At 43.2% G+C, this 26,460-nt stretch overlaps 1 protein-coding gene across 3 annotated transcripts; it reads right to left on the reverse strand.

The window, feature by feature from the left end:
• Positions 1 to 1,163: 1,163 nt before the first annotated feature.
• Positions 1,164 to 20,089, reverse strand: ICOSLG (inducible T cell costimulator ligand). 3 transcript variants are annotated; one of them, XR_003706433.2, is made up of 7 exons: positions 19,700 to 20,089; positions 15,564 to 15,601; positions 14,523 to 14,882; positions 13,557 to 13,823; positions 12,603 to 12,764; positions 6,189 to 6,350; positions 1,164 to 1,781 (listed from the first exon to the last, which is right to left on the reverse strand). XR_003706433.2 is itself a non-coding variant. In XM_028727325.2 (6 exons), the coding sequence occupies exons 1-6, from the start codon at positions 19,711 to 19,713 to the stop codon at positions 10,017 to 10,019; spliced, it is 885 nt and encodes a 294-aa protein (XP_028583158.2). In that variant the 5' UTR covers positions 19,714 to 20,086; the 3' UTR covers positions 7,218 to 10,016. The 3 variants fall into 3 exon arrangements, 1 of the variants encoding a protein (XP_028583158.2); XR_013392591.1 differs by lacking the exon at positions 1,164 to 1,781 and adding an exon at positions 8,647 to 10,060 and having other exon boundaries at positions 6,195 to 6,350; positions 19,700 to 20,086; XM_028727325.2 differs by lacking the exons at positions 1,164 to 1,781; positions 6,189 to 6,350 and adding an exon at positions 7,218 to 10,060 and having other exon boundaries at positions 19,700 to 20,086.
• Positions 20,090 to 26,460: the final 6,371 nt, after the last annotated feature.

Genomic DNA, 26,460 nt, shown 5'->3' on the forward strand with positions numbered 1-26,460 from the left:
TTCTGTGGCAGGTCATTATCCTTACTCATGAGTAAGTTAAGTCCCAGCCTCCTATTTGGGAGAGGTTCCAGCTGTCATTTCAAGATAGCAGCAGCTCTGCTGGGAAAGGACTCCCAGGTTTTATGTGTTTTCAACAAATTGGCATCTTTCCTCTACAGAAGAAGTAAGCAATATTTGTTGCTGTGTCTGTTAGGTAATAGTTAAACATGTCACAGGAAATAGTGAGCTCACTTTCCTTTGTTAATATCCAGTTCAAGCACTCGTCAAAGCAGTTCCACGCATTGTTGCATAAATGTGCTCTACGTTTGTATACTGTATTCCCCCACTTCCGTATTAAACTTATGTGTGGGCAACATCTCTGTTCCTTCATGTATCTAGGGAGTGTTGCCCACCGAGGTTGTGTGTCATGTGCATATGGTAGACATGAACAAGGTCCACACTTAACAGGTTTGTTGTGGATAATTACATCCACAAGATGGTGCAAATAGCTCCATTCTAAGAAAATGATACTTATTAGACTAGGGATGGATTTCTAGAGTCCCACTGCATAGAGGAATTTCCTGCACTGTGGCACCTGATCCTGTACTTCTGAAATATCCACAATCAAGTGAAAGCGCTCAAGACACAGCAATTTATTGGTTTTATGTGGATAAACTCTTCACTAGTTCAGCTGCCAATGCCACAACTTGGCACTGTTCCCATATACAAGATTATAATTTGTCTGGAAAGGAAATTTTTACAGAATGGGACTTGCCCATGTGCATTGCATGGAGGAACTTTTGGCAAACTGGCTTAAGGGAATTTTCTGGGGATTTCCATGCTTTAAAGTCAGATAAAGGTAAAGGTAAAGGTACCCCTGCCCGTACAGGCCAGTCTTGACAGACTCTGGGGTTGTGCGCCCATCTCACTCAAGAGGCCGGGGGCCAGCGCTGTCCGGAGACACTTCCAGGTCACGTGGCCAGCGTGACAAAGCTGCATCTGGCGAGCCAGCGCAGCACACGGAAACGCCGTTTACCTTCCCGCTGGTAAGCGGTCCCTATTTATCTACTTGCACCCGGGGGTGCTTTCGAACTGCTAGGTTGGCAGGCGCTGGGACCAATAAAAGTTGGTCCCACTGATGCTGAGCAGCTTACACAGCTTTTCTTATTTTTAAAAAATGTAACTTGCTGGGGTCAATTTCTCTTTCCTCAAACCAGTTACAGTGGAACCTCAGCAACCAAACGCCTTGGGAGCCGAATGTTCCGGCTCCTGGATGAACAAAAACCAAAAGCAGTTGTTCTGGTTTTTGAACGTTCTTTGGAAGCTGAACGCCCAGCACTGCTTCCGCGGCTTCTGCAGCCAATCAGAAGCCACTCCTTGGTTCCCGAACTTTTTTGGGAATCGAACAGACTCTCGGAATGGATTAAGTTCAGGAACCAAGGTTCCACTGTATATCCCTTGAGAAATCAGATATAGGCATGGTCTCATTCAGTGTAACATAACATGATTGGGTGTGTGGTAAGTGCCCTGAAATTATTAAAGTTTGGTATCGGGAAGGTACCTGGAGAGTCTAAAGGCTGTGTGCAAACCAGTGACTGAACCTCTCATGAACCAAACCATCCGCAGCAAAATGTACTCAAAATTCTTCTGCAATCACCACTGCGCCAAACTCACAGTATATTTAGTTACAAAGTCAAAACCAAAGGTTGGTGCTTACTTACTCAGAAATTAGGTTACTCTGCCCTGTTGGGATGCACTGTCAAGTAGCCTCTGCGAAGATGTTGTTTAAGAGTCTTGACAACCTGTCACCACAAGTAAGTAGTCAAATGTATCTTATTCCATATTATCTGGACATAGTCAAGTAAGTAGCTTATGTCACTGAGGTTCTACATGGTGGTGGTGGGCTAAGCCAAAGCCCTTTTCTTACTGTAATGCATTTTCAACAATTGCTTAATTTTTGAAAGCACATACTGATTAGCTCAAGCCACATGACAATAGAGTCTACTCCTACCTAATAACATTGTAGATTAGAATTGGCAAAAAGCCAAAAATACTATAGAGCTTCTTAACGAATCAAGAGTTTTATGTTGCTATTGTTATTAGCCTTTATTGGCATAAGCCTAAACAATAAAATCATACAAAGTCATCCAAATACATTAATAATCCATACACATACAATACATAAAAGACTAGCTAATCACCATTAAATAAATTGGGCAACTTTAGATCTAACTTTAAAGATCATTGCTAAATATGTAACCCTGTTACCGCAGGGTTGGCTGAGTTGAGACCTTCCAGATGAAGTTGGACTCCCATCATTGGCCTTTTGGGGCTGGGGCTGATGGGAGTCTAACAATATCTGAAAAACAGTAGGTTCTCCCCATCCTTGCATTATGGTAATAGCAGTGTACTCCTCTGCATGCTTATTTGGAAATTAGTCCCACTATGCTCAATCTGTTATGTTTTTTCTCAGGTTAAGTGCACAGAACACTACACTACTAAACACAAATATCTCCCCATAACAGCTAAAATATTGTAAAGTCAGTGCATGGGAGCATAGCCGTAGGGGCAAGTTGTACTGTTAAGTACCAATACTAAAGAAGTTTCCTCATTAGGACCTGTGGGAAAGTTATGACGCCCAAGAAATATGACAGGTAAAATGATGTCCACTAGTACCTGCAAATCTTTAACTGAAGCTGCACGCTTGATTGTACACTTTACAACCCACTAACCATTTGGGGTCTGTGCAAAAAAGATGGTGAGGGGGCTGTAAAATGCCTTTATATTGAAAACGCTTCTGGTACTCTAAACTATGCAGAATATCATCTGGTGCGCCACCAGGACTCCCCAAGTTGCAACTTGCAAGTGGAATTTTCAGAACATTTTTGTTAAACGTATGTGCTAATAATAGGTTACTCCTGGAATCTCATGACCTAATTTTTTTAACTCAGATATCCTCTCTGCTGAGGAAATATGATAGTTCCCTTTTACAAAGGGAAATCAAATTCCGTTTCCTTAGTATCATTTACGCTGGTGGGAGTAAAACCACTTCCTCTCTCGGCCCTCCACTCCAAATTCCCTTTGCCTCCCCCTCGGAGTTTCCTTCTCATTATTGCAAAGATTCCCCTTTTGCATAAAAATAAGACCATCTACCTCAAATGGTATGGTATCTTTCTTTAAAAGAATAGGGAAGAAATGCCCCATTGATTTATTAACTTTAGCATTTAAGAAATTTGATAGCAAATTATTCTGCAGAAGACAGAATTTACCGTATTTTTCGCACTATAGGACGCACTTTTCCCCCTCGAAAAATGAAGGGGAAATGTGTGTGCGTCCTATAGTGCGAATGCAGGCTTTCGCTGAAGCCTGGAGAGCGAGAGGGGTCGGTGCGCACCGACCCCTCTCGCTCTCCAGGCTTCAGGAGAGCCCCACCGCCAGCCCCACAAGCTCGGGGGACAGCGGGGAGGCGGAACGTCGCCATCCCGCTGTCCCCCGACTTGGTTAGAAGGCTGGCGGGGGGAGAAGCCTGCTCCTCCCCATCGCCAACCCCGTAAACTTGGGAGAGGTGCAGCGCGCCCTTCCCGCTGTCCCCCGACTTGGCTAGAAGGCTGGCGGGGGGGAGAAGCCTGCTACTCCCCGTCGCCAGCCCCGCAAACTCGGGAGACAGCGGCAGAGGCGCAGCGCGCCATCCCGCTGTCTCCCGACATGGTTTGGAGGCTGGCGGAGGGCTTCCTCCTCCCCCAGCCTCGCAAGCTCCCAGAGCGATGCCAAAGCTGCGCACAGCTTCGGCATGGCTCTGGGTCCCGTTCTGGGGGAGGGGGAAGCTCGGGCTTCCCCCGCCTCAGCCCCGCGCTTGGCGGCGGGGGGGGGGGAATAAATTTCTTCCCCTTTATTCCCCCCCCCCAAATCTAGGTGCGTCCTATGGACCGGTGCGTCCTATAGTGCGAAAAATACGGTAATTTAACCTTTTTTGTGTACAGTGGTACCTCGGGTTAAGAACTTAATTCATTCTGCAGGTCTGTTCTTAACCTGATACTGTTCTTAACCTGAAGCACCACTTTAGCTAATGGGGCCTCCTGCCGCCACAGCACGATTTCTGTTCTCATCCTGAAGCAAAGTTCTTAACCCGAGGTACTATTTCTGGGTTAGCGGAGTCTGTAACCTGAAGCGTCTGTAACCTGAGGTACCACTGTATTTGATTAGGTTTCACATGAAAGGTTGGGCCACAGTAGATTTGTTAGTCTTTAAGGTGCCAAGAGACTCTGTTGCTTTCAGCATAACGAACTAACATGGCTAACCCTCCAGAAACCAAAGTTTGCAACTGCTTCAAATTTTCTCAACATACTGTCAGTTTTAAAAAAGAGGATCAGTCATAGCACAATAGAGTTTCATATCTGCTTAGACCAGGGCCAAAAGAGTAGGAGTAGGGAAACATGGTGGGACTTTCCTAGGAGGGTAAATGGAAACATCTTTCAGTACTGCACTCCATGTGATAAATTTTTAGCTCTCAAGTATGAACCTTTGTTTCACACAGTTCCCAGATTGAGGCAAAACATCTCCTCTTAGACTGCTATCTGAAGAAATTATGAACTCACATGCAGTGCAAGCCAAGCCAGGCCAAACTACGAGTGCCTGTCTGACACCGAAACACATTGTAAGAGTTTGCCAATTTTCAGCAGGCCCCTCTAAACTCTATCCTATCTGGACTGAGTCAGGTTGATTCATCTTCATCCAGTGGTTACAGGCATGTATTCAGGAACACACTACCTTTAAAAATATATTATGAAAATGAGAACTAGGACTAGTGGAACAGAGCTATGTGATCCCTGCCTCTTGTACATAGGTGCAATCCTGATCGGTTTTTAAAAGAGAGGGGGTAGAACATTAACAGCCTGTCCTTCCTGCAGCAAGCTTACCTATGCCCCTTATCCACTGCATGAGGACAGGCAATTGCACTGCCAGTGCAAAATCCACCTAGTACTTCTAGTATTCATTTCTCAACATAGCTTCTCTTCTCTAAACATTTCCAAAGTGAAGCATAATATGCAAAGTCACACTGGCTAAGGCTTCATGAAGTATCAAGAAAGAAAAATGGGAGGCAACTATTCACAAAACATTCCAAGGGTGTTTATCAAAGACTACAATGACTCTCATAATTGCACTCTGTTATAATCAACATCCACATTGCTCATGTTATTGATGTGTACTTTAGATTCAAGAATCTGCTGCGTATACTAGATTGAGTTTCAGGCAAGTGATAGCCTGAATCAATGGGCAAACCTGATAAGCAATGGACCAACAGCTTGGCAGTTGTGTGTGAAACCATCATGTAATGTACTTATTTTGCTTGTGTCAGCATGTCACCTAAAAAAGAAGTGGGCTTGGACATGAGTGATACAAATGTGCAATAATGAGAGCAGACTCATTAGCACATGATGAAAGAATTGACATTTAGAAAACCTCAAGTATGGCAACTTCAGTGGATTGCATGAACTTGCCTTCAAATTTAGTTGAATTCAACATTAAACTTTACATGAACTATGAAGAAAACAGGAAGAGTGGTGATTGTAAGAGAGACTACTGTTTGAAAATAAAACCAGCCCCTTTCTGATCTGACTAAAAAGTTTTAAGTACAATTTTTCAGCCCAGTCAACAGCATATGCAAATGTACCATATATGTGTTAAGGAAATATGGACAGGGTCTCCTCTTTCTTAATATTGCTTTATTCACCAATGTTTATAAACCTAATGGTTGGTACCAGGTTTAGCATTCATCAGACACCTAAGAGTAATGGAGCTGAAATGTGTTTAAAGAGTTTGAGATACATAATATTAAAATAAACACTTTTGAGAAACCTTTCCTTTCCTTAACTATACTGGTAAGATCACAACATCAGGCCCAAGGTTCATTCTATTCCCAAAGTGGAGATCCAAATGTCTATGGGAAGCCCATAAACCTAGAATTTGAGGGGATACTGGGGTGGGGGTGGATGTTCTGAGATCATTGACTTAAAGATCCAAAATGTGAATAGTTCTTTGTCGTTTAACTAGGAAATAAACTGAGCAAGTGGCTATAAAATCTCCTCCTATACCTGAAGTCCAGTGAATCTCTGATCACCAAGGGTGGAACACAGTAAAAGAAGTGGCTGATTGAATTAGAATATAAAATCAAGGGAAGACAGATGATCATTGGTTAAAATGCAACTTACCATGGTATGTAAGTAACTCAGGAATATCAAACTTTCTGTCCGTGAACCCTCTAGTCCTCTCTGACAAGCTCTGGGGACTCTCTTCCACGGCTGCAACCTCTATCTGGCTTGCTCATGCTCTCTTGGAATGTGTCTTTGAACTGTGGTCAGGCCCTTCATTTGCTGAATGAAAAAATATGGAGAGAGTCAGGGTATATGTGTGTAGAGACCTCCTGCCTGTTGGCTGTATGGAGCAATAAGACACACCCATTTGCTCCATCTACTCTGGCCTCTAGCACAGCCCACCACAGGCATGCAACTCCCACAAGCCCTCAGGCGGAAAATAATTCCCCACTCCTGATATAGCCACTTGGTTTGCCTGGGGGGCAAAAGCAGGACTTCTATTGTTTGACATTTTATAGTTATTGTTTTTTAGGACCCATCCTATTTCTGCAATTTTATGTTGTTCTAAACTGCTTTTTAAGGATTGTGTTTTCACTGTTGTAACCCATGGCACAGGCTGCAACTGGGTGGAGGTGGTTGCCAGGCGTAATTCATTTAAACATTTGATGGGTTTTTAATGAACTGGGGGTAGGAGAATTGAACACAGAGGAACTGCAAATCCAAAACCCTGCATAACTTGTGCTGGTTGCGATTGTAGTGTTTTAAGTCTGTTTTTAATGCTGCATTTTATACTGCTATACAGTGGTACCTCGGGTTACATACGCTTCAGGTTACATACGCTTCAGGTTACAGACTCCGCTAACCTAGAAATACTACCTTGGGTTAAGAACTTTGCTTCAGGAGGAGAACAGAAATCATGCTCTGGTGGCGCAGCGGCAGCAGGAGGCCCCATTAGCTAAAGTGGTGCTTCAGGTTAAGAACAGTTTCAGGTTAAGAACGGACCTCCAGAACGAATTAAGTACTTAACCCGAGGTACCACTGTATAATGTTGGATTCCACCCTGAGACCATCTGTAGGAGGATGGATAATAAAATTTAATCATCATCTAGGAACTGGCTCTTTGTTCAAAGGAAAACTGAGCTTACATTGGTTTAAAAACATTTTCAAAAAATATGTATTCATTTATTTAATAAAATTTACACACCACGATTGTAAAAAGCCTCAAAGCAGCTTGCAAAGAGATAAAGCAATTAAGTTCAAGAAAAATTCACAGCCATACTTCAAAACATACAAAAGTTTAAATACTAAAACAGATTCAAGTTACCTCAACTTTCTAAGGATCTGAGTAGGGTTGTCTAAACAAGAATGTTTTGAGTAGGCGCCAAAAAGAGTACATTGAAGGTGCATGCTTGATCTCCAAGCAGTGTACAACAGTATAAAACATACAAACACTGAAACAATGTGATAAAAACACAATTAAAATGCCATGCAAAAATACTGTGTACAAGGTCCAATCTTATACATCAGGTAGATCCTGCACTAAAAGATCAGTCTTCAGTAAACTTCTAAAGAAATGAAAGATAATGCTTCATGCAGGGCACAAGTGTTTATAACTGGAAAATTCCAATTTGTTTTTCCTTTGCTGGTAGCAGTGGAAGTATCCGACTTTTGTCAGTGAGGGAATAGGAGGTGAAGGGTGGGATGAGAAAAAATGAGTTATCTGCATTGAGATAAGTAAAATCTGAAGTTTCCACCGAACAGTGTGAAAACCCATTTTATCACAGTGCACTAGAGCAAAACAACCAGGACATGATTTGTTTGGGAAGAAACAGACCAAAGTTTCACATTCACATTGCAGAATTTATAAACAAAGAAATAAAAAAAAATTATTGTAAAGTCAAATAGATGATATCCCTGTGAGATTAACTAAGTGAAGTATTAGCTTCATAAGACTTTTCAGCTCATCTATTGCACAATATTTGCAGAGTAAAAATGCAGAATGGTGCTTTTAAGGCAGGTTTTTCAACAATGCTTACTTAGGAAATAACTGAATACTTTCCCAAGTATTTAGGACTGAGTTGTAACAAGAACATCAATAGAATTCCACTGGCTCTCTAATAAACAATTCAAGTCTTCTGGTTTGATCAAGGCTGTAATTTACACTGCTTTTCTGGTGTCTATGATGACTGAATTGATAAAGTACGTTGTTTAAAGTATGTGCCCCAAGATTTGTCTACTTTATCATGCCAATCAACACAGATGTCACGGGGCTAAACAGATTTTGATTTAGCACGCCAAAATTTTAACTGTATGGATCAATTAATATAAATGCATCCTGAGGACTTCCATGGTAACCCTGAGCTTTTACTTGAAAAGTGTTAAGTGAGATCCAGAAAGCTCCATGTACCCTCTAAGGTAATTTAGTCAACATGGCAAGTTGAAACTGCCCCTTTCTAACACTCAGATGGCTAAGCATGGCATAAAGGGTTAAGAGAAATAATCCAATCTACTAATAAAACCCCAGATTAATGCATGTATCACCATTCGCTGTGTGCTGCTATCTCCACAAGCCTACCTTGCCATCATATCTTCCAGTTCGGACTTAGCACACTGGCAACATGAAGCCAAAAACTCAGTAAATCATACGAACACTTGCACAAATCCAGAGCCCTGCATTCCTTCTGCTGCATACACTGTTCATGAGGAAGCATGAACAGAGCAGAGCTGTCTGTACTCCTTCAATGTTCAACCTGTAAATGCACGTGACACTTCCCCTGCAAATGCATAGAATACTTGGGATGAAATATTACAACTAGGATTTACAAGTTCCTGTCTTTGCAATCTTGCATGTCTGAAGCCCAGCCTTTGGTTTGTTTAGATTTTGCAGCTGTACTGGAATGAGATGTCTGTCCACTAAAGCTGCTCTTGAAAAACCTCTGGCAAATGGTAATGCATTCACATGCCAGCATTTGAAACATTCCATTTGCTATTGCTACACAACTGGGCTGACTGTTAACTGGCTGAAGTATCTAACAGGGGAAAAGCAATCATAATTAGCCCAAGGCCTTTTCATTTTTTGCCCAAGATTGCTTCGCCTTCAACAGTGGCAGAGCTTGCAGTTAATATGGTTCCCACGTAGGTAAGACGCATATGTTGACGTTCAGATTGTGATGAAGCCATTAAACTGAGATAAGAACTCCAGCCTAACTTGGTCCCAAAGTGATGTCTGGTGTAGAGGATCATATTCCCAACTGATTAACAGACCTGCCCACCTACCTGGAGGTGGTGTCCATGGCATATACCCCCCCCCCAAAAAAAAGACAGCTGTCCTCATGTGTCTGTCCTATACAACCAGACCTCTGGGTCTAATGTTGGGGGACTGATTCCATGTCAATCTTCCGTTCTATACCACCACTGGAAGACTGGGCTCAGAAGTGCCGCCACACTTCAGAAGATGACCACCTTTGCTGGATCAGGTCCATCTAGTCCAGCAGTCTACTTCCAAAAGAGGCCAATCATTTGCTTCGAGGAAGCCGAAAAACAAGGCATGAAAGTTCTAGTCACTGGCATATGCTGCTGTGGAACAAAGAAGCTCCATTAAGCCATTGACAAAATGCTCCTCCGTGAATTTCTTCAGTACCAAAATGTCATTAACAAGTGAAGCAGTCCTTGGAAAGCTCAAAGGTGTATGTTGACTCCCCCCACAGAATCAGTTCTGAGCTGTGCCCAAGAAGTGTGCCCCTTCTGGGTTTCATTTGGTGGACTAACTTTATAGCATAGCCTTTATCTATCAGACGTGGGCCAGGTAGCATTCTGCCTTTCACCAGTAGAAGGGTAAACATGGCAAGCTGCTGGCAGGACATAAGTGTTCTGCTCCAGTCCATGCTCTGCTGCAGATAGAAAACTCACAACCATCAGTCTCTGTGGGAATGTTTCCAGGCAACATTACTCTGGCAGTCCAAAATTTCTGTTTCCTATTTCAGCAGGAGCTTTAAAAAAACACACACACAACAGAATGTACAAATGTTATATGGGTCAGATTACAGAAATGTTATGTAGTAGGACAGGATTAAAACATCAAACCCTGGTGCTGCCAGAGAATTTCCATTTCCGCCCCCCCCCCCCAAGGCCTCTTGTCTTGCCCATCTACAGCTGTCACAGCAACAAGGGCTAACAAATCAAAATAATGGTGTCTGGTTTGTTAGGACCAGCGCTATTTTTTATTTTTATTTTTAAGAAAAGAAGGTGCCGGAACACACCATGAATGCCCTTGGTTCTCTTATAATGGCAAGGGCGTCCACCTGAGAGGTGCCAGAACTGAGTTCTGGCTGAAAATAGCCCTGGTTAGGACCCAGCCTAAATTTATTTCCTTTGGGACATGACAGCATCCAAGCACTCTGAATGTTCAGAGCAATGGAGCTCCCAAAATGTGGGAAGCCAAGGGACCACAATATCCTGATAAGAGGAATCATTAGCTAGATATAGCCCAGTTGCAGCACTGACCAACTTTTATTTGCAAGAGAAAGAAATGAGCAAACCCAGAAAAGTATGCAAGTTCTTATGTCAAAAATATTGTAAAGGGAGCTACAAGATGCTCAGAGCTCTGCATCAAGCTAAAATGTATGTTCTTATCAGTACAAAATTTCAGTTTAGGGGTCCGAAATACGTATGCATTCTTCAGGAAAACACTACTGGGCTAAGTGAACCATTTTCTACTGACTACTGTGTTGTTTGATTCTTTATTTTTATGAACACCAATTGATAGGGGAAAAAGATTTGTAGAACTTTTGGACTGAGGTGTATTACACGTGGTTGTGTATTCTAAATAGAATGAGGACCATTGAAACTGCTTTCAAGATGGCACACAAGGACTCAAGACATCACAAAGGGAAGGAAGTTCAATGGCATATTTTAAATAGGAATTACAGAGAGACAGCTAGTCTAATTTGAGTTGACACCAAGAGAAGGAACTGTCTGTTGAGCCAGGATTACATGAAAGTGCACAAGATGAAAAACCCCAACATGATGAATGGAAGGTTTACTGTCTACAAACACTGAGTGTCTCATTACCCTTGCCAACATTTGTTGGCAAGCAAGTTTAGGAATTTACGGATGGATATGACCTGGAAGGCATCTATGATTAATCAGATGCTCTGCAGATGTGGGACTGATTCTATGCTTCGTTTATTTTGTGGTTTTCTTATTTGAGTAAGCTGCTATGGCCAATGTTGTTCTGATTGCTTTGATATGACAACATTGTTTTAAGTAACAATTAGCATATGGTAGACCCAGATGATGTTTTGGAGGCGGAAGCCATTATTCCAGTGAAACAAATAAATACAGCTGAGCCATAAACATCAATAAGAATGGCATGGGAGCCAAGAATACTTGGCCATGGTGACATTATTGGCTCTCTTTATTGACATTATTAGTTCTCTTTAGTACAAGTGTGGCTAGAGTCTTTTTGGGAGGGGAGCATATTGTCTTTGACCCAATGGGAATCCTGAATTATGCATTAGTAGAATCCTGAGTTAGAAGCAGAGTGACTACCCCAGGGATGAGGGCCATGAGCCCCTCCAGTGGCTGTTGGACTACAACATCCTTAACCACTGGTCCTGTTGGCTTGAGCTGATGGGAGTCCGTCACCATCTGGAAGACATTAGCTTCCCCAACCTCTGCTCTACACCAGCAACGAAGTTTACAGAAGGAAGCCTAAAGGCATTTCTAGCCAGTAGCTTTTCATGATAAGTGCATATTACACAACTGGCCCTCTTTTTTGGGAGATTTGCCATACGTTGTCCACAGGTTGTCCAAAGTTAGCACTTTGTTCTTCAGCTCCTATTGTAGCAAGGGCTATTTGTAAAAAGGAAACCTACATGTTCTAGCAACCAGAGCAAGCCAGGATGAACGGAGACAACAAATAAGATGTGGCAGGCTTCCTTTGAGAAGGCCGACTCTGAAGTATCCCCATATTTTGAGAATGGACTACAATAAGTGCAGCACAACACGTCTTTCTTTTAATCTCCTCAGTTTCCCCTTTCACATGCCTGTTTTCCTAAGTTTGTGGTTGTAGGATGGGCCACTACAGCATCATTTCAGTTTTCACAAGCAGGCATGCAAATGGAGTAGGTGGGAGTGAAAGTGGAAAGTGGTTTGAGGCCTAGGGTGAATGCTAACAGATCTTAAAATAGGTCCCGCTTCATTAGAAACTAGCTGTCTTCCTCCACTCAAGGAGATAATGCTACATACCCTTCCAGTGATCTCAACAGCGGGTCCACTTCAGTCTTGCTAAACCTGGTGTGTACTTGAAATGTGGACTGTGGCAAACCTTACTGGTAATCATGGGAAGAGATTCATGGGTGAAGATGTATACTCTACATGACAAGCTACTCTGGTTGTCTACACAAAGTATCAGCTGTATTGCTGTCTCAGAAATGCTCGTTTAACCATTCTGGAAGTCTTGGGGATGAACCACTGCTTCTCTACTCCTACTCCTTAGGGCTTGTTAAACTGGGTGTACTGTTCACTTACCAGTGTAAGTCATTAGAACAGAAGTCCTCCTTTTCTTCCACCCGATGTACAAAATAAGTAGAATGACTATTGAGACAGCTGCAACAGAAGCCAGAACTACACCTTTTGTCTTACTTGGGCTGTTATCAACCGAGGGGCTATTTTCAGGACTGCTCGTGTCAACTAAATAGAAACAATGCCAAGGGGAGAAGAAGGAGAGGTTTTTTTAAAAGGCTCAGACAGAACAGGTCTGCAAACAACATAAACCGTTTTTATGTTTATATAAACTAAACTGTTTTTATGCTTTACAACACATGCACAAAAACTGGATTTTACTAAAATACAATGAAACTTAAGAATCACCTTTTAGCAAAAGGAACTTTTATCCTAATAATTTGCACACTGCATGTAAAAGGATGGAAAACTTTGGTCATAACCCTGAGACTTTCCTTAAGCATATCTAAGTCATGGAGTTACATACACTCCCAGATGAGTTATAGCCTTTCATCCAGCTCCCACCTCCCTCAAGGTCAGCCAGATAACAGACTTCACAACTGCTGAGTTTTAAAAACGGCATTCCAGCGAGCAGAATTGAAACAAAAGTTGTTATGATTTAAGGTAGGTCTGTTTAATAGCAAAGATGCAGCAGGAGTAGGTGGGCCAAATGTCACCTTCTGATATGAGCTAACCTGCCAATAGTTTGTTCGAAGGCTTTAAGTAGCCTGCCCTGGAACCTATATGATTTCTTATTGCATCTGAATTTAAATTTGAAGCTTTCCTCTCTATTTAAGAGGCCAAAGGCTTTTGTTCTAGCTGACAAATGATCAGAAAGTAAAGTTTTTTTGGGTTCTGGACATGAATTACACTGTAGTTGTTGTTTTTTTAGCTTACTTGACAAATTTGTTCTTCGCTATAAATATTTCACCGTGCATGAAAAATATTTGAGAGAAGATAAAATGAAGAACATCAACTTACTGGTGGCAGTTAGATTTTGGTGCAGCTGCTCATTCTCAATTGTACACTCTAACTTGATAGCAGTAGCTGCTTTAACTGTTAACGTACTGAAAACAGTGATCGTCCCGTCAGGCGCTCTAGTATACTGTTGAGTTGAGTTCAAGAGGCTGATGTCAGTATGATTTACCCAATAAACTTTTGGTTGTGGGTATCCATGGCTAGAAGTGCAATTAAATGTCATTTCTTCTCCAGATGGAATGTGAGTTAGAACTGGAGCGCTGTAATTTGCTGGGGGGAAAGTAAGGGCGACATATTTTAACACAGTCTGGAGCTGTTGTCAGTATAAAAGGTTGAGAGAAGGATTTTCACTAACACACGCAGTGGGAGTAGGGTCCTGTTTGCACACACAAGTAACTTGTACTGCCAGGTTGATGCCTTACTGTTGAACCAGAAATATTGGAAGTAGCGTTGTAGTATAGACTGTGACCTCATGGGCTGTTGGGGTGAATGAGGTTTCGGTCTACACACCTTCAGCTCTCCTCTGCGAAAAGCTCTCCATGAACAGGAGGGGTGCTGACACGGCAGTGCCAGGGGAAAGGCCCTTACTTCCATGGTAGAGCATCTGCTTTGCAGCATGCGGAAGGTCCTAGGCATCTCCAAGGTAGGGTTGTGAGAGATTCCTATTTGAAACCCTGGCGAGCTGCTGCCAGCCAGTGTAGGCAACACTGAGCTAGATGGACCAAGGCAGTTTCCTATGACCCTTGCTCAGGGAGCCATGCAGAGTGGGAGAAAAAGGACGTGGCAATGGACTGGATTGCCCCTGGTATGCCAAGTACATTTTCTTGTTTAAAAACACCATTGCTCCTCTGTGCCCCGTGTTAACTCAGAAACACACTTGAACACACCTCTATGCCATTCTCTGACATACACAAAGTTTGGCAAAAAAACAGGAATTTATCACTGATGTTTTATAAACATTTGCTTTACCTGCCACTTTGAGGTTTGTTTTTACTTCTCTATGTACTTCAAATTTTCCTTCTTCATTCTTCTTTAGTACCACACAGGTATATGTGAACTCATCTTTAGGAGTGATCCTTAACAGTTGCAGAGTAAACTTGCCCTCCTTCAGTTCCTCCTTAAACCGAGTCCTGTCTCTGAAGTCTGCACACTGGTTTTTCTCACGGTATGAAGTCAGATCTTCATCAGAATCATAGGTTTCTACAAAGCACTTTATTTCCCCTTCTTTTCGCCATGTTACTCGAAAGTTATTTAAGATGAATGTGCCATTTAACTCATCACATCTCAGTTCAACAGTACTTCCTATTATGCCAGTGACTGATATGTTAGCTATAAAGAAAAAATGGGAAATTAAACATATTCTTTTCACGAATGTCTCCATAAAATCCAGTTTTACTGGGGCCACATTTCTTTTCATTCCCACTGCAGAGAATAACTTAATTCACTAGTTTGAGTTCACTTGATATTATACACTCTAATGGAAAGGTGACCTCGGTCTAATAGGGAAAGCCCTCATGGCATCTCTATTATTACTGATTTCTTGTTGATTACCTTCTACCTATGTCACAGCAACTGAGTCCAAGTGAAACTTAACTGAGTCTCAGGGTCTTCTCAGACTCTTCTCCAAGAGTCCATGGCCACATCTTCCATGCCACAAGGCACTGAACAGATACAGCTCTTCCTAGCATGCAAATATGGCAATGCGTATGCTGATTACCTTCCAGCAGTGCACCTACTAAAGACACAGAACCTCTCTGAGGGGGAAACATTAACAGGAGATTCTAGCACGGCAGCTCTCCTGGGTAAGAGAAAGCATTATGGGAATTGTATTAAGAGTATGATTATTACCTGAAATGTTAATTTAGTTATCTGTATATTTTAAAGTGGCTTTGCATTTCTGCAGTCCACCCTGAACTTTAGGGAAAAGACAGGACTGATCATCCGCATTATCAGCATATTTAAAGGTTTGCTTTATATTTGAGCATAGCAAACAATGCATTCATAACTTACCAGCTGTCTGAACCCAAAGGAACATCATAAATCCAAAGCTGAAACAAAATAAAAACAGATTACGAGGCATGAATTTTATAAACCACTAAATACATATTCAGAATTTGTAAAACACAACTAAACAACAAATATTGATAGAAAGACTGTATAATAGCAACTTTAGAATTTTTTTCTGCAGTCCTCACAGGTATTTCCATATTTCAGAATTTCTTCTTTTTGTACACAACAACCCAATAACTGTGATGGAAATTTGTTTTGTGTTGCACCAAAGGATAAGACCAGAACCAAAGGGTTCAAGTTACAAGAAAGGGAATGCTAACTGAACATCAACAAGGATTCTCTGTTGGTATGAGCTGTTGGGACAGTGGAACAGGCTGCTTAGATGGTGAAAGACTCCTTTGTAAGTTTTTTTTTTTTGGGGGGGGGGGCACATTTGCTGTATTGCCAGGGGTTAAACTAGACGGCATTTTGAGTTCCCTTCCAACCATATGATTCTAAGAAGGCAGGTCAATATTTTTATCTCTGTGTTGCTTATGGGAACGGCCTGAAGCCAGGAGATTGTGGCTCTCTTCAGTTCAGACTATGTTTTCACTTCAGTCCAGACTATGTTTTGAACCATTACACCAACTCTCATGTGCGTTTGTGCTTTTGTGACTGTATTTATATTTATTAATTTGCTGTCCTTGAAGAAGGGGAGGAGGAAGGGGGATGGTCCACCCCGGGTGTAATCAATGAGGGTGTGTGACATTCGGCGTGCCGCCCGCCCGCAACCCCCAGGGATGCTCCTGGGATGCTCTCCGCGGCGCCCCCTTTGGACGCTCGCCCCGCCCTGGGTACACACCGTGTGTGCCGCTCCAGGTGCTGGAGCAGCTAGCTCCCCCTCTGCCTTGAAGGTTCAGGGGGAAGAAACTAAGCCATTTTAGAACCAATGCTTTTTGTGTGATTTTACTCATTGGTATGGAGTAGCATCACCTCTATTCCTTGCTACCCATGGCACTTTTAATATATGAATGCTGGAACCTCGTTTTTTTACATGTGATACAGACCTATATACATAGCAGTATTAATAGATCTAGATACAGGTAGGTAACCGTGGTGGTCTGCTGTAGTTGAAACAAAATTTAAAAAAAATCCTTCCAGTAGCACCTTAGAGCAGTGTTTCCCAACCGGTGTTCCGCGGCACACTACTGTGCCGCGAGACGTTGCCTGGTGTGCCGTGGGAGGGAGGCGGGCGAGTCGCACGGCGTCTCGGCGCCGGGCGGCAGCGAGCCCAGGAAGCGGCCCAGCCGGCCGGGGTCGCCTGCCTGCAGCAGCGCCTCGCACCCGCACGAGACCTGCTCCGCCGAGAAGCGGGCGAGCGCGGAGGATCGGGCGCGGCGGAGGCCAGCCCCGCGCTTGGAGAGGACGCAGCAGCCGTCGCCAAACCCGATCCTCCTCCTCCTGCTCCGCCGCCGTCCACTGGCTCTCGGCCGGGAGGAGCCTGCGGCGACGGGGCGGGCGCCGAAGTTGGCAGAAGTTGGCGCGCCTCCTCGGCAGCGCCTTCGTCCTCCTCCTCTTGCCTCTGCTCTCCTCCGGCGGCGGGGGCGCGCCGCCCTCCCCGGCCGGGGGGCTCGGCGGGGCCCGCGGGGAAGGAGGCCATGTTCGCGGCGCGCGGGATCGCGGCCCCCCTCGCCCGCCTCCGGCCCGCTCCCCTCCCCCTGCGCACTGCCCTAGCCGTGCGGGTCTCCTCCCCCTGCGCCGCCGTCCCCTTTCCACATCCTAGGAGCCGCGGTCCGCCTACCGCCCCCGGGCCGCGGCGCGGCTCCCAGCCCGGGCTGGCCTCCGCCTCCTGGGACGTGCGCCCACCCCCGCGGCCCCCCAAACTTCGGAGCAACTCTCCAGACGCTTCTCCCCCGCCTCGGTCTCCCTCCTTTCCACTTCTCTTCCCCCCTTCCTTCCCTCTTTCTTTCTCTTTCTCTCCCACCCGCCTTTCCTTCTATTAACTTTCCTTTCCCCTCCCTTCGTCCTTCCTACTTTTACTCCTGGGCTCCTCCCCCCTTTGCGCAGCCACAAATCAATCTCTCTCTCTTTTTTCCCCTCTCTCTCTTCTTTGCTCAGACGCAAAAAAGCGCCGCTTTTTGGAAATCCGGACTGCTGTCCCCGCTGAAACGATACTTTAAAAAAGGAAGAACCCACTGGCTCTTATTTCTGTTTAAAGCAGTAGATCCCGAACTCTTTTGGCCCACTGCCCCCTTGGTTCCACATCCCCCAGTGTCCCCTATGCTTACTCTATAGAAAGCATTACAGGGGTTAACGCGGCTCGCTAAGGAAGATATTAATAGAATTCTGCATTTGGGGGGAGACCCTAACAGTCATCTACCATTACCTTCTATGCTGTTACTATTTTTTTATTTTTTTTTACATAAGTAAAAAGTGACCTTTCCCCATCTGGCATGGTGGTGTGCCTCGAGATTTTTTTCATGACACAAGTGTGCCTTTGCCCAAAAAAGGTTGGGAAACACTGCCTTAGAGACCAACTAAGTTTGTTATTCGTATGAGCTTTTGCGTGCAGGCACAGATTCTTCAGTATTAATAGATGTGACTGCTAAACTTCATTCAAAATAGCTCCATCTTTCTCATTACAAATGAGGAAATAGTCCTTATATCCCAGTATTGTGGAAGCCTCTGCCAACAGAGATTCAGTAGTTGCCTTCTGTTTCAACTTTTAAATGCCTGATGGAAACTTTTCTATGCAGGCAATTAAGAATACACCTTTCCACAATGGTTAAGTGATGTCTCATGTTCATCTTTCTTTTAAAAAATTACCACTTTGATATATTTTATGAAATAGTTGTACAGAAATGTTTTCATAAATAAAATAACTAAATATCCAGGGTGCCTTTCCCTGGTGGTTACACACCTCAATCTCTGACAGACAATTAGTCATGTTGGGACCTGCAGTCAACTAATTCACACCAATTCAAGTCAATCAGTACCAGAAACATCCCTGCCATAGCTACAATGCAGTATAGATTATTGTTAGTGTGTGATCCTAAACATTTGTTTCAGCATTGTGATGCTGGGGCAATGCTGTTGCAAAATTAATGTGTCCAGAAGCATACGTTGTGCTGTTAAGCAGATATAGCCAAGAAAGCACCACCCTTTTACCAAGATAATCAAGATTATTCAATTGTTTCTAACACGATTGCATTATATTTATTTGAAGCACTGGTTCTGAATCAGGAAGTATACCTGCTCTTTCACAAACAATGGTCAGGAACAGCTGGTTTCCAACCACTGAGAAATAAAGGCCATCAGAATTTGTTTCAAAGTGTTTGTTTACTCAATTCATGTTCTATTTATTCCTGTCTCATTCTCTTGGTATTCAGGTTTGCTTATGTTGTGGTTAGTTTCACTAACCACTTCCACAACACTGGGCTAACACCGCCAGAGTGTTTTGAGTCACAAATTCAATTGTGACGTTTCTATTTGTCACCTTTCAAAACTTACAAAGAAGAATCCCACAAGCTAACTGTAACTATATTACAAAAATGCCATAGTATCAATAAAGATGAGCCATTTGTATTATGTCTTTCAGTTGTTTAGCTGAATTGAGCGGGACCGTCTCACACAAAAAAAGCCTGTCTTACAAAGTAGTCAAAAATCATGAGTTCTGTCTACTAGCATACCAGCTTCATTTCCCTGTCCTGACTAGCAGCCATTCAATACATATATCCAGAAAGTAATGTTAAAATGCCTTTACTTTTGGTTGCATTACTCTTGATGCGTTTGCTACCCTAGGCTCCTTCGAGACGAAAACAATTTAATTAATAAAGCCTGGATCACCCCAGCTTGCACTAGGGTTGTTTCCATTCAATTTAGTAATGCTTAAGTTTCAGCAAAGGTGCCTGATTGCTGTTAAAAGCATATCAATGCAAGCAACATTTTAATAATAATAATAGCAGCAGCAGCGATCGGAATACAGCATAGAGCAACATCCAAGTGTAGGAAATCGCCTCAGCGTTATCTTCTCTTTAAATATCGTATGCAAGCAAATTTATGCCACCTGGCCTGCAAGCAAAGCAACAACTAGCTGAGAGAGAAGCTCCAGGAAGGAGCGTGCGAAGTGCGAGACTTTGCTTGGAGACTCCACTCACCTTTTCGGCACCATAGTGGCGGCGGCGGCCTCAGCTGCAAAGGGCGCGAGGGCAACTAAACCCGCCGGCGGGGCGCCCCTCGCGCCGCCATCTCCGGACCCCGAAATTCCCCCGCGGAGACACCTTGCAGCCGCAAATGGAGAGCCGGTGGTGGCGCGCTGCGGCTGGCCGCCTACGCCTCCCGAGGGGCGCGGCACGCTGCCTCTCCGGAGCAGCCGCTTCCTTGAGGAAACTCCCGGCCGCAAAGCTCGCGCCGCAGCTCGCCGAGGCTTCTCCCTCCCGCGGAGGGAAAGGAAGGGAAGAAAGCGGGGATTCCCGAGGCCTGGCGCCCAGGCGGAGGCGCCTCCGTCCCTCTCGCCCGCTTGAAATAGGCGCTCGGGCGGCGCGTGACGTGCCGTGACGCCGCGCCTTCCTATACTGTGGGCGCGCCATTAGCTCAGCCTCGAGGCCTCGGTGCCTTCGCTCCCATATGCATGATTGGAGTCAGTTCCGTATATTCAGAGGGACACCCGGGACCGCAGAATTGAAGGTTGGGAAGGGAGCACGAGGAATCTTCTTGCCCAACGTGGGGCTTGAACCCAGCCAAGCTGATATTAAAGAATCTCATTCTCTACAGACCCAGCTATCAGTAGACTTACCTTTTACTTTACATGCAGGGTTGCATTGTGAGGGATTTTTATCCAGCCTTTCAAATAAATGCGAATAATCAAATGCGTTCAAAAAAGAGAGAGTAGAAACATATTACTGTTTTATTTATTATGACATTTGTACCCCACGTTTCCTCCCAGGAGCTCAAGGTGGTGTACAGTGGAACCTTAGTTCTCGAACTTAATCCGTTCGACTCCTGAAACTGTTCAAAAACCAAAGCGTGGCTTCCGATTGGCTGCAGGAGCTTCCAAAAACAGAACACTTCCAGGTTTTCGGTGTTTGGGAACCAATTTGTTTGTCAACTAAGCTGTTCGAGAACCAAGGTTCCACTGTATATGACCCTTTCCCCATCATCACAACAATGCCAGACCCTCTAATTGTCCCTATTTTCCAGTGACAGTCCCAGATTTATAGAAGCTGCCCTGGTTTCAGATTTGATCCTGGAATGTCCTGCTTTTCCTTAGGACGTCCCTATTTTCATTGGAGAAATGTTGAAGGGTATGCAATGCTGTGAGGTAAAGATTGAGACTAGCAGGCAGTGGCTGGTGCTGTGGAGATTTGAACCCTGACCTCTCAGGACATAGTGCAACACCCAACACCATGCTGAGTACACATCATAGATATATTGAAAAACTAGCAAAAATGCCTTCAGTGGGGAAGATGGTGGTTGCCAAAGATACTGATTCTAATTTTCATTCTCTGGCCTTCCCCCAACTCTTGGCCACCTTTGCTCACTGTTGCTGATGTTGGCATTCCATCCAACTGAAAGACTACAACTCAGCCACTGGGTTCAGTTAAACCTCTACTGAACCTTCCCTTGCAACAGGTTCATATAGAGCATGTGTACACAACACCCTTATGAATTCCCATTGGTTAACACTGGCCACAACAATGCCTTTTTAATCAAAACTGCAAACATTTTTCACAAGCACACACCAGACATTTCCCTCGATCTATGTCAACAACCAGGTTCCCAAAAGAAACGGTACAATCAGATAAATCTTTGCAGAAAAATCATCCAGACATGGTCTATGAAAGAAAAATAGATACTACCTGTCACTCGCAGAATGTTTTATTCATATAAGTTATTCTTTATTTTTTTCTGCCCCAAATTCAGCATAGGCCATCTACAAATGTGCCTCTTTTACACTGTCAAGTTTCAAATCAGTCCGGTAAATCATTTTTAAACTATAAGCCATAGAACGTACTGACCCCTGGATTTCTCATTGTAATGATTCAGTCAACTCACCCCTAACATATAAACAAATACAGAAAACTTTATTGGTCCTTTTGGGAGTGTGTCTCTGGGTGTGTACATGATCATTTTGTACAAAGTAAGCTCATAATAAAGTAAGCCTCGCCAACATTTCACTGAGGACTGTTGTTGAAGCCTGTTTCAATCCCTACTGAAGTTTAGGCCAGTTTTTGCTGTCCTGCTGGTCCTGGAATCTTCCTCTGGCTTTCCTGCCTAGCATTCGAAACTGCTTCCCACTCCTTCTCTGGGCTCTCTTAAACCTGAGCCAAGTAATTTGGCAACCCCAGAAAGTCTTGGGTCCGCAAGCCACTCTGCCTTCCTCTCAGATCTTCTTCCTCCTTCTTTGAACCTTTCCCCACTGTCCACCATGAAAACAAAGCACCAACCAGCACAGATTCTCTCCAACCAACAGTTACTGTCTCACAACAGACTACCCATACACTGTATATGCACTTCTTCAGGCCTCTCTAGCCCAGACTCAGCTATTTCATCAATTTAGGAATTCTACACCTGCAACCACCAGCTAGAAAGTCTTTCTTTTGTAAACTGAGAGTTCTGTCTCCTACCGCTTCTCAGCCGTCAGCTAAGATTCCCCTGTTACAGTTAAACAAAGTTTCACCTGACAAGACAGAAGACTTCCCCTATCAAACTGACAGTATACATTCGCAGTACTCATTAAAATACAGTTCAAATAAGCAGGATTTCTCTGCAAAAGGCTATTAGAGAATTTAGGTTCTAGAAGATATTATTGCACCAACAACCCACACCATTAGACATGTCGCTTGTACTATGTATATTTTATATAATTGTATATTTTTAATGGCATTATTACAATATACAGGGTACTTCCCGAAAGCAACTTCTTCAAACTTCAGTCATAGCACAAACACAGGAAACTGGAAAGGAAGTGTCTGTGTTTGGTACCCTTAATATCACAGCTGTGCTGTGTTTGCTAAATCTCCAAACCTCCATTCTAAAACACTCTGAGCATAATATATAGAATACACATAAGTAAAAGTCCTTATTCTTCTTTCTGTTGCCCTTGTTAAAACAGAAACATAGCTATGGAATTCAGAGGATGTGTGTGGCCCAGCATATGACAAAATAGGTTTAGGTATTCTGTTGTCGAAGGGACCCTGAGGATCATCTAGTCCAACTTGAATATGCAGCTGTCCCGTACAGGGATCAAACCTGCAACCTTGGCATTATCAGCACCACAGTCTAACAAACTGAGCCATCCTTAAGAAAACTAGTATAAGAAATGCAGATTCCTACTTTAGTGTTCTCAGCTTTCACCAGTTATTTAAATTTCACATTTTAACTGATAAACAGGCCCAGCAACAAAAACAACCCCTGCCAGGCTTTTTGGCATGTTCACAGATTATGCAGCTGCTGCTTAGATTTGATTTCCCCCCAAAATTAACCCCTAAAGACATCAAATGGGGACTTTCCTAATAAACAAGTGGCTAGCCTTGAGGGAAACCAAATTAAATCTTAAGTAAAGAAGTCCTGAATTTTAAATGCATTAGAACCATTAACATTGGAGTGAGAAGGCCTGCTAAAAATATATAAGGAACCTTAGATCCCTTAAAATAAACAAAAAAAGTTTCATCATATTCAGTTGTTTTAAGAAGTAACCCAATACTGCAGATAAGAAGGTACTCAAAACAAGCCAGTTTATTTAATGGTTTTTGCTACATATGGTCAAAATTATTATTATTATTATTATTATTATTATTATTATTATTATGCTTACATACAAGAGAAACACAATTCATTTTAATCATACCACAACAAACTATCCCCAGATTGGAGAACTTGAAAAAAACAATACCTCTGTCTTATCAGGATTCAGCTTCAATTTATTGATTGAAGCTGAATCTGTGTTAGTTATACAAGGGTTAAGAACGACGTTTGAGAAAGGACACTGTTTTATCTCTCTCTGTTTTTGCTTTTATTTAGATTAGTTTCTTTTATCTTATTGTATTATGAAAAAGCTTTAATAGCATCTTATATAAAAAAAGGATTCAGCTTCAATTTATTGACCCATAAAGTTAAAGGGTAAAGGGACCCCTGACCATTAGGTCCAGTTGTGGCCGACTCTGGGGTTGCGGCACTCATCTCGCTGTATTGGCCGACGGAGCCGGCGTACAGCTTCCGGGTCATGTGGCCAGCATAACTAAGCCTCCTCTGGCGAACCAGAGCAGCGCACGGAAACGCCGTTTACCTTCCCGCCGGAGCGGTACCTATTTATCTACTTCCACTTTGACGTGCTTTCGAACTGCATATCCATCACTAAACACAGATACAGAGTTAACAAATTACCTAGCTCTTGTAAGTTGTTCCCACATTGGCAGAAGTAGAGAGAGTGCTTGTGTCAATGTTTATTTGTTCCCAACAGGCCATTTCAGGGTGAAGAATGTTATTTTAGTTTTTAGACATTTTCTTATGATAGCAAATGGGGCTCAGTTCTGATCTCACCACAACTATATTTATGGTGGAACAGCAACAAAAAGAGTAATATAATAGTTATTGTGGAGACTCTTCCCCCTTACTGCTTCCATAGCTGTGCTCTTGTTCTGGTATTTAAAGCTGGATAATTGTACAAAAGGATGGGAGGGGTATCACTGAGGCAGGGGGAAAACAAGATTCCATAATTGTCTTCATTCCAGTTGCATTCCCTAATTCTATACATATCAATATGAATGACTAAATGATAACATGAAGAGATTTTTGGCATTTGGATTTGAGCGGGATGATGTCTCTTGAGTTCCTTTTAACTTGACTAAGGTATCTGTGAATGAGTTTTTGAACAGTGTAGGTCTCCTGAGACATACCTGGTCAGAGTCCAGAGTCTTGTTAATATCTCAGTTTCCTGGTAAAGTTGCCCTAGGCCTTTCCTTTGTCTGGGATAGCATTCAATAAAATACTTAAAAACCGGTGAAAATGACTCACCAACCCTGAAACCTTTGCTCAGAGCCCTGGAATGTACAGAATAGATTTATAATCTAGAATCTAGGCAGATTTCAGTAGAATTGAGTTTAATTTTATCCCACAAAGGAAATTTCACAATTAAAAAACCCCAACAACCTGCAAGAGTGCATGTGTATCCACCCTTTTACATATTAAAGAGTTTAAATAATTTTTAGAAAAGTTTTGAAATTGTTCCAAACATAGACAGACAGTGCTGGTCAGATTTCTGCCCCCTGCCCCACCCCATGCTACAAAAATCTGCACAGTGTCTCACTGTGGTGGCACATTAAAACCCTGAACACATTCTTCTGGTATGAAGATACTGCATCAATAGGAGTATAGCATCTAGATCAAGGGAAGTAATAGTGCCACTGTATTCTGTTCTGGTCAGACCTCACCTGGAGTACTGTGTCCAGTTCTGGGCACCACAGTTCAAGAAGGACACTGACAAACTGGAACGTGTCCAGAGGAGGGCAACCAAAATGCTCAAAGGCCTGGAAACGATGCCTTATGAGGAACGGCTAAGGGAGCTGGGCATGTTTAGCCTGGAGAAGAGGAGGTTAAGGGGTGATATGATAGCCATGTTCAAATATATAAAAGGATGTCACATAGAGGAGGGAGAAAGGTTGTTTTCTGCTGCTCCAAAGAAGCGGACACGGAGCAATGGATCCAAACTACAAGAAAGAAGATTCCACCTAAACATTAGGAAGAACTTTCTGACAGTAAGAGCTGTTCGACAGTGGAATTTGCTGCCAAGGAGTGTGGTGGAGTCTCTTTCTTTGGAGGTCTTTAAGCAGAGGCTTGACAACCATATGTCAGGAGCGCTCTGATGGTGTTTCCTGCTTGGCAGGGGGTTGGACTCGATGGCCCTTGTGGTCTATTCCAACTCTATGATTCTATGATTCTATGAAGATGTTGATCAGCTTGGTCCTTCAGGAAATTAAAATTCTGGTAAACAGAAACCCTTATAGAAACATACATTTTTGAATTACCTCTCTGTTTTGATATACACATTTTCAACCCAGCATTGTGCTTTGGAATATAATTATTAATTCAAATAATTGACACTACAGCTGTAGTATACATTAACATTTACGCTGGCTCCAGTGTGCTCCTAGCACAGGTGTTTGAGCTGAACACACACTACATTAACCACAATCCATAGGTCTCTTGTAGCTCCTTGAGAAATTTCCCCATTTCCAGTGTTTCTCCTCAAATCAGCTTCCATCTGATTTGGAAAGGTAAGCTGTGGTTACTGGTAAGTTGAGGTGTGTACATTTGGGACAGCTGTTGCACATGTGCAGATGACAGCTGCATTGAATAGGAGTGCAAGGGGGGAGCTGAATGTGCAGGGAAACAAATCAGGCAATACACATTGGGTGAAGACATCCCTGCCTTATCTCTGCTGTGTACAGCAACATAAAAATGCAACATAAAACTCAGCGGACAGAAATGTTCGGTATAAACAACTTTGCAGGACTCCAGTCAGTAGAGGGCAGGTTTGAGATGAGCAGATCATCAGGGAAAATACACTGTTGTGGTTTTCCACTTAACACCTAACCTCCATCCCTTCCTCCATCATCCTCACTTTCTCCTCCTCCTGCATGAGACAGCCATGAAACCCCCTCTCTCCTTGCGAATATGAAGTAACAGTTTTTTCAGTACCAATGAGATTCCTGTGTAATTTATTTTACTCTTTTAAGCAATGCTAGTGATGTGTGAACAAGACTGACAATGGGTGGTGGGTTAGCTCCAGCTTCCAAGCTATTTTTACTTTGTAAGCCGACCAATTTTATTTTTAAAACCTATTAGCCTTGCTGCATTTTAAGCCACTAGGGGTTCATTGGGGTGCAGACATAAAAAAGATCAAGACTGTCATGTGATA

This window comes from Podarcis muralis, chromosome 4 (genome assembly GCF_964188315.1).
Source record: "Podarcis muralis chromosome 4, rPodMur119.hap1.1, whole genome shotgun sequence".
In the NCBI taxonomy this organism is placed as follows: domain Eukaryota; kingdom Metazoa; phylum Chordata; class Lepidosauria; order Squamata; family Lacertidae; genus Podarcis; species Podarcis muralis.